Here is a 15,532-nt window from a genome sequence, read left to right on the forward strand (position 1 = left end):
CTGTGTGCGGGATGTGTCCTGCACGCGGAGGTTTGCGTGCGCTCTAGGAAGTTTTGATCATATTCTGCAGGCGAGAGAGGGTCTGCTCATGCATTGTTAACAAAGCATCTTGAGCAGCGAGCGAGCGCCGGAGGCGCTCTAATTCTGCTGGGTCCAAAAAAAAGGCGGAACCTTCTGTCATGGAGTTTCCCCTGCGCGGAAGTGTCGGACCCAAGTGCGGAGCACAAGCAGACTGTTCATATGGCAATCCAGAAGACATAGTCAGAAAACAGAGAAATTTTTGGTAATTTGGCTCACAGATATTTCAGATGGGGTGGTGGCGCAGTGGGTTGGACCACAGTCCTGCTCTCCAGTGGGTCTGGGGTTCGAGTCCCGCTTGGGGTGCCTTGCGATGGACTGGCGTCCCGTCCTGGGTGTGTCCCCTCTCCCTCCGGCCTTACGCCCTGTGTTGCCGGGTAGGTTCCGCGACCCCGTATGGGACAAGCGGTTCCGACAATGTGTGTGTGTGTATTTCAGATGTAAAGAAATAAAGTTCACAAGAGCACAGCCAATGTCCTTCACTCTGTAAAACATTCAGACACTATGTTAGAGCTGCTGTGTAGCATTGCGAACAAATGTATGATGCTTGATCTTCATTTAAGATTGTAAGATTAACGCTTTTATTTAAAAACAAAAAAGGCCAGGCATGTCCATGAGCCATCTCAGCTCACCACAGTGAAGTGCTGTCTGCCCCCCCACTGTTGACATTATGTTAAATGGGAGAGACAGTCTGCTGTGATGCCTTGTTCTCATCCGAAAAACCCCGCTGTTGCCTCCCATATCGTGAAGTTGTCCAGGTTGCTGACATTTACACACACACAGATTTATGTTACATTTATTTCTTTAGGTGAAGCTTTTCTCTAAAAGCAATGTTCAAATCAGTAAACAAAAGTGCGTTTCACCAGTGGACAGACAATTGTAGAGGTATGGTCACTTTGTCCAATACCCCCATTTTTGCTGGTGCACATTATATGAGTAGCTGCTTAAAGAATTAAAAAAGAGGCCCTGACCTGCTCCGTTTCATATTCAATTTACAAACATTTTGAGTAAGAAACCAAGTCTCAATTCCAATGATGTTCATAAGTTAGGGACCAGCTGTATGTAATAGTTACTGCACACAATGACTTTGACAGCAGCCTGGACACAAGATTGTCACATTGCACAGACAGCTTCATGGAGAGCAGAACAAACAGCTTTACCCAGTATGCGAATAAAAAGTAGTAAAGACTTAAACATGTTGACAGATGGTGCATCCATATCATTGGCTAGTAGACTATTCCACTGTTCAGTGGCACAATAACCCGAGTACTTTACTACCAACAGTCATTCATTTTAGGAATGATAGTAAAGTCTGTCTTGTGATCAAAGAGTGCCTTCGTGCTTTTATAATTTTCTGATGAATAAGTCAGATAAACACACACTGTCTGAGTCTGCCTGTCCCAGTCGCGGCAAGGTGGAACCCAACCCGGCAACACAGGACACAGCACTGGAGGGGGAGGGGACTCACCCAGGATGGGATGCCAATCTGTCAAAAGGCACTCCAACCAGGACTCGAACCCCAGACCCACTGAAAATTAGGACCCAGCTGAACTTGCTGCGCCACCATTCCCCCATGCCCCCCTAGCCTGTAAACACACACACATTTTCAGAACCGCTTGTCCCAAACGGGGTCACGGGGAACCGGAGCCTACCCGGTAACACAGGGCGGAAGGCCAGAGAGGGAGGGGACACACCCAGGACGGGACACCAGTCCATCACAAGGCACCCCAAGCGGGACTTGAACCCCAGACCCACCGGAGAGCAGGACTGTGGTCCAACCCACTGCACCACCGCACCCCCAGCCTGTAAACACTCAAGCTTAATTGTACAACCTTGAAATTAAGCAATACATTTTTAATGTTTGTCTTAAATATTGCTGTGAGCCAATGCAGGGGCCTAAGAACGGTTGTAATATAATGATATTGTTTGGTTTTATTTACAATCCTTGCTGCAACATTTCTGCTCACAGTAAGTGTAATGTTTGGCATCCATAAAGGTTATCAGAGAAGTCTGCTAGAATGAAATGCATGAAACTTTTTTGCATCTTGAGCAAAATAATATTTTTAATTTATAAAGATTTAATTTGTAAATAACGTTGCTAATGTGCAGCAAAAATGATTTAAACAAAAATCATATGATTATTAACGAATAGGCAGTGGCAGGGTGGTGCAGTAGGTTTGGCTGGGTCCTGTTTTGTAGTGGGTCTGGGATTTGAGTCCTGCTTGGGATGCTTTGTGATGGACTGGTGTCCCATCCTGGGTGTGTTCCCTCCCCCTCCAGCCTTGTGCCCTGCATTGCTGGGTTAGGCTCTGGTTTGGTGTAACCCCACTTAGGACAAGTGGTTTCAAAGAGTATGTATGATTAAAGGATGGATTCTTAATAGTTAAAACAATAACCTGCTTATCTGTCTCATGTCATTAAGTGATGCAACTTTTTTAAAAGGTTGAGAGATGGATGGTTTTCATCCATTTGATTTTGAGCCTCATGAAAATAATTTTTTGTGTGAAGCTTATTTAAGCATTTTTGCATTGCAGTTCATTAAGGACTTGGTGAATAAGACCTGCCAGGAGCGCTATGGCCTCTTCTTGGAGCCTCAGTCTTTAACCTTGATCTGGTCTTTCATTGTTTCCGTCTTCTGTCTGGGTGGAGTCATTGGGGCCTTCTTCTCTGGAAGACTTATTGTCACTTATGGAAGGTAAGTCCAGCTAGTAAACACATAGGGATTATTTCATGTTATGGTGGCTGGTGGTGTTGTGTTTGCCAAGATGGGCTTGTTTTAACCCTTGAGTGAAGGGCATAAAACTGAGTTGCTTTCAGGTACATCCAGCTGTAAAAAACAGATAAAACTACAAGCTATCAGTAAGTGCCAAAAGAGTGGAAACACTTAAATATCTGAGGGATACAAATTATACTGAAATCAGGCACCTCCATAGAGATGTGATCTTTAAGATATTTAAGGAACTAACATACCATCATGCTTAAAATCAAGTATGAACTGTACTTTAGAATCACATGTCTGCATCTAAGTCTCTCTTTCTCCTAATGTAATAAACACATTGTATTTTCTAAGATTTGTGTTGCTTTGGAGAAAAGCATTTGCTAAATGAATATATGTAAAATCATTCCTTTGCCATTTAGCTGACATCCTTATCAAAATCCACTTCCAATTGTTTATCTGTTTATATAACAGGGTATTTATACTGGTGCAACTCAGGGTAAGCACATTGCTCAAAGGTAATACAGTAAGGGCAGAAGCAGCACTGGCACTGACAGCCTTTGTACTATAAGTCTTTATCCTTAACTGATATGTTTCTAATTGTCTCAATGAAACCCAGACACCAACACTTTCCAAATAATTAACAAATTAACAAGACCAGTTAGTTCAGATACTCAAAATCCAAAGAAAGCTAAATTTACATGGTTAGTTTTTTCCATGAACTTGCTTCCTCAGTCAGTCTGGCTGATTTAATAAACACAGCTTGGTAAATATTCAGGGGGTGTGGTGACGCAGTGGGTTGGACCACAGTCCTGCTCTCCGGTGGGTCTGGGGTTCGAGTCCCACTTGGGGTGCCTTGTGACGGACTGGCGTCCCGTCCTGGGTGTGTCCTGGCCCTACGCCCTGTGTTACCAGGTAGGCTCCGGTTCCCCGCAAACCCATATGGGACAAGCGGTTCTGAAAGTGTGTGTGTGGTAAATATTTATTTAGGACATCGAAATTACACTAGAATAAACTAGTTTTTTGAAGCTAAATTAATGGTGTTTATCTGAGGCACTTCAGCGATATTCCATTGCTAATGTTGACATTTGCTTTCTGGTTAACAAGGAAACAAAACTTGTTATAAAACTAGTACTTAGCAAGTTAGCTACTCTCCAGGAGAATTCAATTCAATTCACTTTTTTTTTAAAATAAATAGAGCGCTCTTCTCATGCAGTGACACAGAGCACTTTGAACACAAGCATAAGGCAAACTTCTTATTGTTTCTCACTAAGAAATGGTTAAGACATTATATAGCAAGCACTGAATTAAAACATGTTATATATCTAGTTTATTACAGCTAAGGAGGTGCTCTCTGTCTTGAGACAGCTGGTAGTGTAGTGGTTAGGGCTACTGTCTTTGGATCCCAATGTTGTAGGTTTAATCCCTGCCTTTAGCTGTAGTACCTTTGAGCATGGTACTTATCCTAAATTACTCCAGTTAAAATTGCCCAGCTGTATAAATGGGTAAGTAATTGTAATCTTAACATTGTAAGTTGCTTTGGAGAAAAGTGTCAGCTAAATGAGTCTTAGCTATTAAGTCTATATAATGCACTTGTTGTGTTTTCTATGAGCTGTATGTTGCTTTGGAGAAAAGAGGCTAAATGAATAAATGTAGATATAAGTGATGTTCCACTCTATTTTGACCGAAGGCAGAGTTTGTTACCTAGTTAGTGAATGGTTAGCAACCTAGCTACACAACGAGAAGAAAGCAATAACTTCTTGTAGTGTGTCTTCGGAGCAGATGTGCACTTCGTGTACATTGAGACAGGCATTTTTTGGTGGACAAAGATGAAATCGGTGGGATATTCCCATCCAGGCTGTAGGCTATCCCCCTCGGCCTTGTGCACAGTACTTCCAGGATAGGCTCTGGATCACCACAGTCCTGCTTAGGATAAGCAGTAATTTGAAATTGGATAAATTAATAGTAAAATATTTGCCAAGGTGCACTAGAGCCATTCTGGTTGCTTGTGGAGCCCCGATACACTATAAAGACATTTTTGTGCTTCCATTATTTTTGCACTTTCCTTTGTAAATCTCACTCTGTCTGTGGAATTCTACTGTCTAGGTCCACTGGAATAATTTGTAAACTACTACATAATTAAATTGTACTCAGAGTTTAATTCAGTGAGGAAAGTGATGGTTTTATTTTCTCCTCTACCAGAAAAAAAACCCTGCTATTGAACAATTTTGTGGCAATAGCTGGATCCATCTTCATGCTGGTCAGTAAAACAGCCACATCTTTTGAGATGATTATAGTTGGACGACTCCTTTATGGGATAAATGCAGGTAAGAGTGATAAGAATTAATTGGTAGAAGTAGATAAGGGGGTGCGGTGGCGCAGTGGGCTGGACCACTGTCCTGCTGTCCGGTGGGTCTGGGGTTCAAGTCCCGCTTGGGGTGCCTTGCGACGGACTGGCGTCCCGTCCTGGGTGTGTTCCCTCCCCCTCTGGCCTTACGCCCCTGTGTTCCCGGGTAGGCTCCGGTTCCCCGTGACCCCGTATGGGACAAGCGGTTCTGAAAATGTGTGTGTGTGTGGTAGAAGTAGTCAATACACACCGGAAACCTACTAAAATGAATTTTTTTTTATGGTGAAATATTTGTTGTCTCAGCTTACTCAAGCCTACTGAATAAAAAACCCATTATATGTAAAAGGGTATATAATTTCATAAACTGTTGCATGGGACACTATTAAATGAGTGCTATACATAATATATTGAGTATACTGATCTGGTGAGAGGTGGAGCCATGTCATAGGGTTGGGATAGAATTAATGGCTGCCCTGCAAATTGTGGATTAGAACATCTGCTTTTTGTCAAAAGACAATGAAGGGGAATATGTAAGGCAGCTGGTCTGAACTCTTGTGGGGAGTGAGAATTTTGAGTGAGTAGAACTAGCTTTGGCCAACTTTTTTTGTTTTTTTTTATGCCCGAGTTAGGGTGAATCATATACACAGGAGTCTGCTTCATTCATTTTATTGTGATCATGCACTGGATATCAAGGGACAGTCAGATTTGGAGAGTATCCTGGCTGAGGACATTTTCAGGAGTGTCTTGCTGTTGTTTGCAGATAGTGTGGTCCTGTTACCCTGATCTTACTGTCATCTTTCCTGTGAACTAGAGTAGCTTGCAGCTGAGTTTGATGCAGTAGGGAGTGACACGCTGGAGTGCATTTAAGTGTTTGGGTGAAAGGGTGTGTGTCTGTATTCAGTGTAGGAAGTGTAACCAAAATGAAAGGCTGGACTTAACACATCACCTTACGTTGAATCAGTTGTTGCAGGTTATGACAGTCAAGGGAAGTATATATGGAAATTGGTCTTAGGATCAAGAGGAAGGACTGGTAGATGCCAGGGAGGAGAATGGCTCCCTGCTGAAGTAGTGAGCTTGTAGTTTAGTTGAGATGTTTTGTTTTAAGGGGCCATTTTTTGTCATGCCTTTTTGTTAGTAACATTTTGTTGGAAGATCTGATTTCTGAAGCCTCTGTCCTGACCACCAATGGCCACTATGCAACTATATATATATTTATGTATATGTAAAGTTGGCCCCCACATTACAAACATAATTGGGACCAGGAGATAGTGTGTTACTCAAAGTTTCTTAGTCGAATGTTTTGTGGGGCAGGCGATGGGCTCGTCACTGAGCAAATGCAGGTGCTCGTGTAATGTTTGCCAGCAAAAATGGTGTTACTGGACTATTTCTAAATAGGTTTTAAGAGAAATATTGCATAAAAATATTTCTTGCATGAACAAGGGGGTGCGGTGGCGCAGTGGGTTGGACCACAGTTCTGCTCTCCGGTGGGTCTGGGATTTGAGTCCCGCTTGGGGTGCCTTGCGACGGACTGGCGTCCCGTCCTGGGTGTGTCCCCTCCCCCTCTGGCCCTACGCCCTGTGTTACCGGGTAGGCTCCGGTTCCCCGCGACCCCGTATGGGACAAGCGGTTCTGCAAATGTGTGTGTGTGTATGTATTTCTTGCATTATAATTGCATTGAATTTATTGTGTTTAATAAAAAAAAAAAAAAAAACTAGATTTCCTTATCAGAATTAAATGTGTTAAAGGTTGAGGAGAATGGAGTACTCCATAAACATTCTCTATATGTCTGTGTTCAAATTAGTTGAATCAGCAATCTGAGGTTGTTCTGAAGACCAGACAGCAGAAGAAGCAGTACTCCATAACCAAGCCCTGCAATGATACTTTTCGTTAAAGTTGGTTTTGAACATTTGATTCAATCAACACAAAGCCGTGAATAAATTCCACTCTAGAGGAGTGGAATGACCCACATGTGATATAGTTTTTGCCTAAGCTGGACTGTGCCCCTACATTGACTGCACAATTCACCTCGTTTTCCCCTGCTCCCCAACCCCCAGGCATTGGTTTCACTTCTCATGCACTGTATGTGATGGAGTGTTCCCCCAAGAGGCTGCGTGGCTTGATGGGCGCATCAGTTTCCTTCTTCATTGCGTTTGGGAGGTTCTTCGCACAGCTCCTGGGGTTCAGGTGAGACATCTGCCACAGCAACACCTGGAGGTGTTATACCGATATCCAGGGGCCACCTTGTGCTGACCACGGATGGTACTAAACCATGCTCTCTGTATGTACACAGCAAAACTGAGTCTCACAGACACATGGTCTTTAAAAGACTACATATATTTTTGTTCTTCTTCCTTAATAGTTACTTTGTTAAAACCCAAATTTGAACAGGGGCTATAATAAACTAGGCTGTGTACTCAATTCCTGACTCTATGATGAGCACATGCTCTGTCCAGAAGATCAATGGCTCACTGGTTTAGCTGAGCTACCCCTTGCCCTCTCAGGGAGTTCTTAGGCACAGAGGAGTGCTGGCCATGGCTGGTGGGCTTCAGTGGTCTGATAGGGACCCTCCAGCTGGTCACTCTTCCCTTAATGCCAGAGTCTCCTCAATACCTACTGCTTGACCTGGGGGACCACAAGGGCTGTGAGAAAGGTAAGGCAATTTGCTATCGGTAGATTTTTCTTTCCAGTACATTCAGAAAAACAGGGTGTTTCTCATAGAGTATTGTGTTTATGTATTCAGCTTATGTCTCCTGTTTATGTGAGACCCAACATAAATTTCCACTGTATGTGGAATATTCCTACAATCTAAATCAAAAACTTAATAATGGTACATTCAGTTGCTCTGATTGTAGGACCAAGGTACAATAAACCTGCTCCACCCCCAACCCCCCCCCCATAGCCATGCAACAGCTGTGGGGAAAACACAGCTATGCCCTAGAGTTAGAGGAGCTGCTGCTGCAAAAGGCAAGAATTCAGAAGGTGCGACCTACGAGCCCGATGGAGCTGGTCCGAGACCGAACTGTTCGCTGGCAGCTGCTAGCTATCATCGTCTTATACTTCTCTCTCCAGATGAGCGGGATCAATGTGGTAAGTAGATATGTGGCCCATCATATGCATCAACCAATCATTCAGCAAGTCATTCATGCAATTTCTGTCAATCCAGTCAACATTGACTTTGTTGTGTAATCAGTACAATACATACATAAGAGGTGTTTATATACCGTATAATGATAACGCAAATATATTTAATAAAATAGTACTAGTTTTGTCTTAGGGTAGTCTTTTACTTATTTATTCATTCATTGTGAGTAACTGCAGTACACAGTCATGGAAGTCTGGAGCTCATCCAGGACTTGTAGAGGCTATGACAGGGTTCAAGGAGACATTTTTATACTGTACAGAAATAAAGTTCTCCAGTGCTTCTTGGAGGCACTGTAGACCTCAAACAACTGGCTATTGATCATGAATAATTGAAAATATAAAATTAGTAGGCAAACTAGCATGTCTGATGTACAATGAAAGTGGTTCAGAATTTTGGTTTTATTCTCACAAATATGTAGTTGTAGTTGGTTGTGCAACATATGAGTGGGTGTAAAATTAAAAGTCTTTCTTAAAAAAGACAAAAACACAGTACAACGGGAGGTTTTGGGAAAGATTGATGTTTTGTATGTCTTAAAGTTTTCAAGTGAAGTTTCATATTTTATTCTAATAGTTGCTATCCAAACATGCAAAATAGGTCATTACAGCTAAGAGCTTGCTGTTTTTTGTAATACTGATTGTGTTATTTTTAGTTGATTTCCGTAATTATTAGTCACAGTGTTGCTGGTTTGAATCTTAGCTGGGACCCACTTCAAAAACCTTTCACCTGAGAACTTAACCTGAAGTAGTTTACCACAAAACCCACTGGTACAAATGACTAAAACTACAGTTTACTGCTGATGAATGATAACTAATGTCACTTGAACTTGCTGAAATATCCACACCTTGCTCTTCTCTGCTTCCAGGTCTACCTCTATAGCTTTGACGTGTTCAGGACAGCGGGGCTACAACCTTCTCAGATGCGTTACGCCACTCTGGGAACGAGCATTTGTGAAGTCATGACCTCAATGACCTGTGTGAGCCTCACAATTCTTTACTTCAGCCACACTGCACAGAATTTGTTGTCTTTGTCTGCTTGGTACTGTCCTAGGTAGTTCTAATCATGATTAGCATAGAGGTAGCAAAGGTGAATGGAAATGCAGACGGTCTGATTTATGATGGGGTTATGTATTGATAAACCCATCGTAAGTTGAAAATATTGTACGTCGAAGATACATTTAATACACCTAACCTACCGAACATCATCTCTTCTTATCCTTTAAGATGGTCGAGATTGTCAATTGCGAAAGTCAAAGTACATGTGCGATGACCATTATGGGCTTGTCACCTTCATGCTGGGCAATTATCTTGAGTTTCTCCTCAAGAGTCATCACCTTCTTCTTCTTCTCACCAGTAACAGAAGACCCAGATGGGTGTTTTGTAGACATGATGGATGCACAAAACTCAACATAGATATAGGGGGTATCCAAAAAAAACACAGAACAGTGCAGAGTATTGGTTATATACACTAGTGACCGCGTAACAGACTGGGAGATGCGGATCACTGCCGCTGCCCAGCATCACGAGAGAGTATCATACTGCATATCGCTTGCCTGGGAAAAAAATCAAAATTCAAAGTATGGTTTCTACTGAATGTGTATCGCTATCGCACCATCGTAAAGTCGAAAAATCGTAAGTCAGACCATCACAACTTGCAGACTATCTATAAATGAATTTGCAAGCGATAGTGTCATGTCTGGTTCCAGAAGGAAGCGGCGGACCCAAGTGCAGAGCGGTATACGTGGTGTATTCAGGGAAATCCAAGAGAGGTGGTCAAAGAACAGGCAATTAGTCTTTGAGGTGCAAACGTCATTACAGGGAGAATCCAAAAGGCGAGGTCGGTACACAGGCAAGAGGTCGAAGATCATAAAGAGGTACAGTATCGTGGGAACAAGGGACGGGATCGGGGAAGGTGTTAGGGAACAGGAATTAGAAGAGCTAGGAGGTCGCAAACAACAAGGCTGAACAAGGTTCCGCATCAGCTGCTGATCTGATGCAGCCTTTCATGCCCCAGTCTGCGCTGCATTCCAGGTGTTCCATGTCAGCTTGAAGGTGTGGGCATGGCAGATAGAAGGAACATTCGACATTGGGTAGAGCAGTATCATTATTTGGATAAAGTCACAAATACAGATGCTCAAATAAAATTCCAATGGTAATTTTTTTTTTTTTTTTTTTTTTTTAATGCTGCTTTGGAGAAGTGTCAGCTAAATGAGTAACTGTAAGCAAGAGAAATGATCATGGATGTTTCTGCACAGGCCATGGTTATTGAGAGTGCTGGGAGGCGACCTCTGCTCATTGGAGGTTATTTAGCCATGGGTACAGTTTTGGGCCTCCTCACCATTAGCCTCCTCCTGCAGGTAAACCATGTCACTCCTTTAAATATCCGTCCTTTACAAACCTGTCTTTCCTGGTGTGCTTCACCAGCCACAGTGAGAAGTTTATTGTGCCATTTATTGGCTCTTTCTGGCTAAAATACATGTTCAATTTCAGAAAATGTATGTGTACAGAACTTGTATTATGAGTATATTCTAGTCTTTAAACTAAATTTGCTTTACGTTTTTCAGAATTTTGCCTTTTGGATGCCGTACTGCAGCATGGTTCTCATCTTTATGTACATATTCATCTTTGGCTGTGGACCAGGTATGCATGTAAAACCAATACAGCTTTCAAGACCTGCCTGGGTTCTGTTCCAGCTGTGGTTCCTTAGGAGCAAACCAAGATCAAAACACACACAGACACAGGCAGACTTTGTTCACCTTTATATTACTTGCAGGCTGACATTGCCTAAACCTTGGTTAAGAATATGCAAAGAAGTAGATTTTTGCAAATAAGCCATATTGTGCAAATTTTTAAAACATTTATGTGTGCATGTACAGGGGTTGGACAAAATAATAGAAACACAGCATGAAGAAGAAATTTAACTTGAAAGAATTACACTACAGTTACAAACGCACAGGTGAGTCATATTAGGTTGTCAATCAGCATTACTTTTTAACTACAAAAGAGGTCTGAAAATTAGCATTTTGATGTGAGTTTCCAAGCAACAGGAGGCAACTAACAGTTACAAACAGGTAGTGCCTGAATCCATTGGTCACAAGTGCAAAACTATTAATAAAATAATGACCGCATATGGATGTAGAAAAGCTGCAGTAGTTGCAAGTCAAAGCTATTTATTTTATTTTTTTAAATCGTATGATCAAAAACAGACAGACTGGCGTCTCGTCCTGGGTGTGTCCCCTCCCCCTCCAGCCTTATGCCCTGTGTTGCCGGGTTAGGCTCCGGTTTGCCACCGCTCCGTTTGGGATAAGTGGCTTCAGCAAAAGTGTGTGCGTGATCAAAAACAGATCTTTAGTAACTTAGGGCAAGCTTTAAGCTGTAAAAGTGACTTCATGTAGCCAGAGTTTAACGTCTGTATCGTCGATGTTCGTCAAATCCACTGGTGTGAGCGTGTACGCAGGGCAGTGATCTAGCAGATGTTTTGTAGTTTATTGCTGCTCTCTGCAGGGGCATCCAGGGCTGTCTGCTAGTCCCATTTTGTACATGTGTGCCCTGAATCGGCCGTGCCCGGTCCGTAATCGGTTTAGGTGCTCCCGGCAGCGTCGGTGTACAAAGTCAATGCTCACAGGCAGGGACAGACGAAAAATTCACAGGATCAACACTCATGTCCATCTATCCCTGCCTGTACGTTGTGGCTAAGTGCCTCAAAAATGACCACCGAATAGAATCAGCACCTGTATCCCAGCCTCAATAAAAGCTGTATGCTGGCTTCACAAAGCAGGAAGTTTTGGCAGAGCTCACATTCAGAACCTGGTTGTATTCAGGGCCAAGGCCACATAAAGACTCCTGGTGGAAGGAGCACAAAATCAGGACCCCTGAGACATGGGGAAAGTAATATGGTCTGATGAGCTATATTTCGCCCTATTTCCTACATCCATACAGGTTTACATTTGGAGAAAGCCAAAGGATGCCTTGAAGCCGCAATGTCTGCTGCCAACTGTTAAACAGGGTGGGAGATCCTTAATGGTATGGGCAGCCATCTAATGGGACTCTCTAAGGTCTGATAATTGCTCTGCATGGTTATATAATGGCCAAGGAATACAAGGCCATTTTACAGGACCAGGTGCACCCTATAGTGTAAAAACTGCTCCCTCAATATGTTCCCATATTCCAGGATATAATGCCCCCAGATACACCAAATCAAATGCTTTCCATGCCCACCCCAGTAACCAGATCTAAACACCTCTGAACCCTTATGTGACTCTACGGAGTGCAGAATAGAAAGTAGATCCCCATGTCCTTCATCCCTCAAAGAACTGGAAGCTTTAATTCTTGAAGAATGGTGCAGTATCCGTCTACACACAGTTCAGGACTTGAATGATTGCATTCCAAGAAGGTTTGAAGCTTTTCTGAAGGAAAAAAGGGTGTTCCGATTCCTTATTAGGTCTTTGATATTGCTGTGTTGTTAGTTGTTCCTGTTATTTTGTCCATGCCCTCAATATGCCTGTTCACAAGAGTTCAGAAATGTCCCCACAAGAATAGTAAACCTCAACAGCACACCTTGGCAATATCTCTACAATGTAAGACAACTTTTTTTAGAACTTTTCTTTTAAGTGGCTGTTTCAAAAGAATACGAGGTGCCAAACAATCTGGTATATTATCAACATGAAGTTATTTATTTATTCATCTATCCACCTAGCTAGCTGCCTATCTGTTTACTGAGCAAGCTGGGGTTAGGAATTACTTACTAAAATGGAAATCAGTGTGAAGTTCCCACAATGGCTTCTAAACACCTGCATCTCACAGGTGGTGTAACTGCATCCCTACCTGGAGAGATTTTTACCCAAGAGTATAAAGCATCAGCCTTCACTGTTGGCTGCTGCCTCAGCTGGTTTGGTCTCTTCATCATTGGGATGATCTTCCCTCTTATTGCGGTAAGTACCAGTGGTGGTGCGGGTTCCCCATCTAAGGGGTATTTCATGAAGCCGGATTACATATTTACCTGAACAGTTCTCAGATATAAGCCAAATGCATCTGTTGGTTAATAACAGTTTAAGATGCAGCAGGAGAAAACATCCTGACTCCTCAACCAGAAGTGTGTCCTAAACCTGCTTCAACTTTGAAACAAAGATACTAACAGTTACTTAGATTTTCTATAAAATATTTTCTTTTTTTGTAATTGTTTTGTGATAAATTGCTTCTGATGATACAAACATGCTTCACAAGAAAGCGTTATAGAGGTCCATTTTGGTTCTAAGCCTTGATTAAGGTATAATTAATTTAAAGAGTTCAGCGCTCTGATTTTGGATATCCTATGTGACACTGGCAGTTAAACTTCCACAGTAGTCCAAACTCCCACAAATGTTTGAAATTCCAGAAAGCTTCAGGGCTGCTAGACTTGAATATGCTCTTCTACATCTAACATGATTTCTAACATCACGGTCAGAATGAGACAGAGTCAAAGTAGATGCTAGAAATCATGTCTCAGAGCACTGAAAACTTTTTCTCCCTTCACTGTACAGGAGAATCTGGGAGAGTATTGTTTCATCATCTTCATAGTCTTCTGCATCATCGCTGTGTGTTTTGTCTGGTTCCACATTCCGGAGACCAAGAACAGATCAACTTTGGAAATTATGGATGACTTTCAGAGAATGCACAAAATAGCTGGGACCAAACAGGCAGCACAACTGGCAGTGGATGAATTTTGGACTCTCAAAACAACTAAACTCTGAAGTGTACTTTTTTCTCCTCTTCTGATGTATGGCTATACATTTAAGAAAAAAGTACCTGCTGGGATCTCTTTATTTTCCCCAAAAAAAAATCATCTACAGGAATACAATTCTCATCTTATTTCCTATGCCCAGTGTTTAAAAAAATGTTATAATCGTCAATGCCAGTGACTGCAGTGATAAAAGTATGCCCTCTCACAGATGAGACACCAAGTTCAGCTGTGAGCTCCAGAACACGTTTTGAAAGTTTCTGGATTTAAAACAAGAAGTATATCAGATAAATAACTATTGAATTTCCTCTACATTAATGGATAAAAGATGATCGGTGCTGAAAGTAGGCAAGTTGTGTCTTTTTCATTATAGTCACAGCAAGAACAGTAGGATAATCATAATCAGCAGTGGGTCTTCACCCCTGAAACACAGGCTGCAGTGGACACGCACTCACGGGGGTGGATGTTTATGTGTCACTATCTACAATTCCAGCTGTTTGCAGGGGGTGATTGTCCTTCCTCACAACCCCCCATCTCCCCATGCAAAAAGCACACACACTGCAGGATAATGACATCTTAGATGATCCATGCTTGGAGAGCCATTTGGTCAATCTAGAGCTGAGCTTTATTGTAACATATATAGATATTAAGAATAGAGTGAGCAGTTGCTAATCTTAGGAGTCAAGCTGAGAATGACAGACAGATAACATATTTAGTTTTTGTAGTACCAGGCATTGTGGCCAGTTAGCTGTTCACATGTTGCGTTTAGTGCCTGTGTAAACACTGCTCTTTTAAAATTTAGTCAGCTAAAATAGTAGTTACAGACATTGCCCTACAGTCAGAAGGTCTTGTGGTCAAATCCCCCCTTTCACTGTAGCACCCTTGATCAAGGTGTTTGCCCTGAATTGAATATTAACCAGATACATAAATGGGTAAAATATTCTAAATGGCTTAGAATACAAACCTACTGCTGTTAATCACCATGGAGAAAGACGTCAGAGGAAAGAATAGAACTGTGCAGCAGTTTTCATTGTCGCTTTTTAAGTTATTTTGCCCAGCTTTGCTACAGATGTACGTTTATTTCGAGTATAAGTCCTCTTAGGAGGAAAAGAGAAACGTACCATTTCTGATCTAAAGATCATTTACTGTTCTGCCCAATCAGACCCAAATCTATTTACAATAAATTGTTTCCCACTTTTTTTCCTTCGATGGCGGTGCCAGTAATTCAAGGGCTTTGAAACCGAGCAGCATTAGCCAGGGTCTCACCGGCACAGTGACAGCGGCTCTCCACGTGGGTCTCGTGCACTGGCGTGGACTGCTGGGGGCGGGGGGGAGTTGCACATTCGACATCGAAGAGCCCAGTTTGTAACTTTATTTAAAGCATTTCATCTAGGTGACATGAAGAGCGAGGGGTGCTCTCTTCATTTAAACTTTAAAGGTCTGGGCACGTGGCCACAAGTTCTTGAAAAACGAGAAGGTCTATCACTTGTTACAGGTTGTATAGCTTGTTGTCCTTTATCGTGGAAGAAGCCCCCCC

General features: G+C 42.3%; 1 protein-coding gene across 1 annotated transcript; it reads left to right on the forward strand.

The window, feature by feature from the left end:
- The first annotated feature begins 1,377 nt into the window (after positions 1-1,377).
- Positions 1,378-14,641, forward strand: slc2a11l (solute carrier family 2 member 11, like). The gene is made up of 11 exons (XM_018749899.2): positions 1,378-1,383; positions 2,613-2,773; positions 4,997-5,121; positions 7,196-7,325; positions 7,643-7,791; positions 8,041-8,228; positions 9,146-9,256; positions 10,535-10,636; positions 10,844-10,919; positions 13,083-13,210; positions 13,799-14,641. The coding sequence occupies exons 1-11, from the start codon at positions 1,378-1,380 to the stop codon at positions 14,006-14,008; spliced, it is 1,386 nt and encodes a 461-aa protein (XP_018605415.1). The 3' UTR covers positions 14,009-14,641.
- Positions 14,642-15,532: the final 891 nt, after the last annotated feature.

Source organism: Scleropages formosus, chromosome 6, assembly GCF_900964775.1.
Source record: "Scleropages formosus chromosome 6, fSclFor1.1, whole genome shotgun sequence".
Taxonomy (NCBI): Eukaryota; Metazoa; Chordata; class Actinopteri; order Osteoglossiformes; family Osteoglossidae; genus Scleropages; species Scleropages formosus.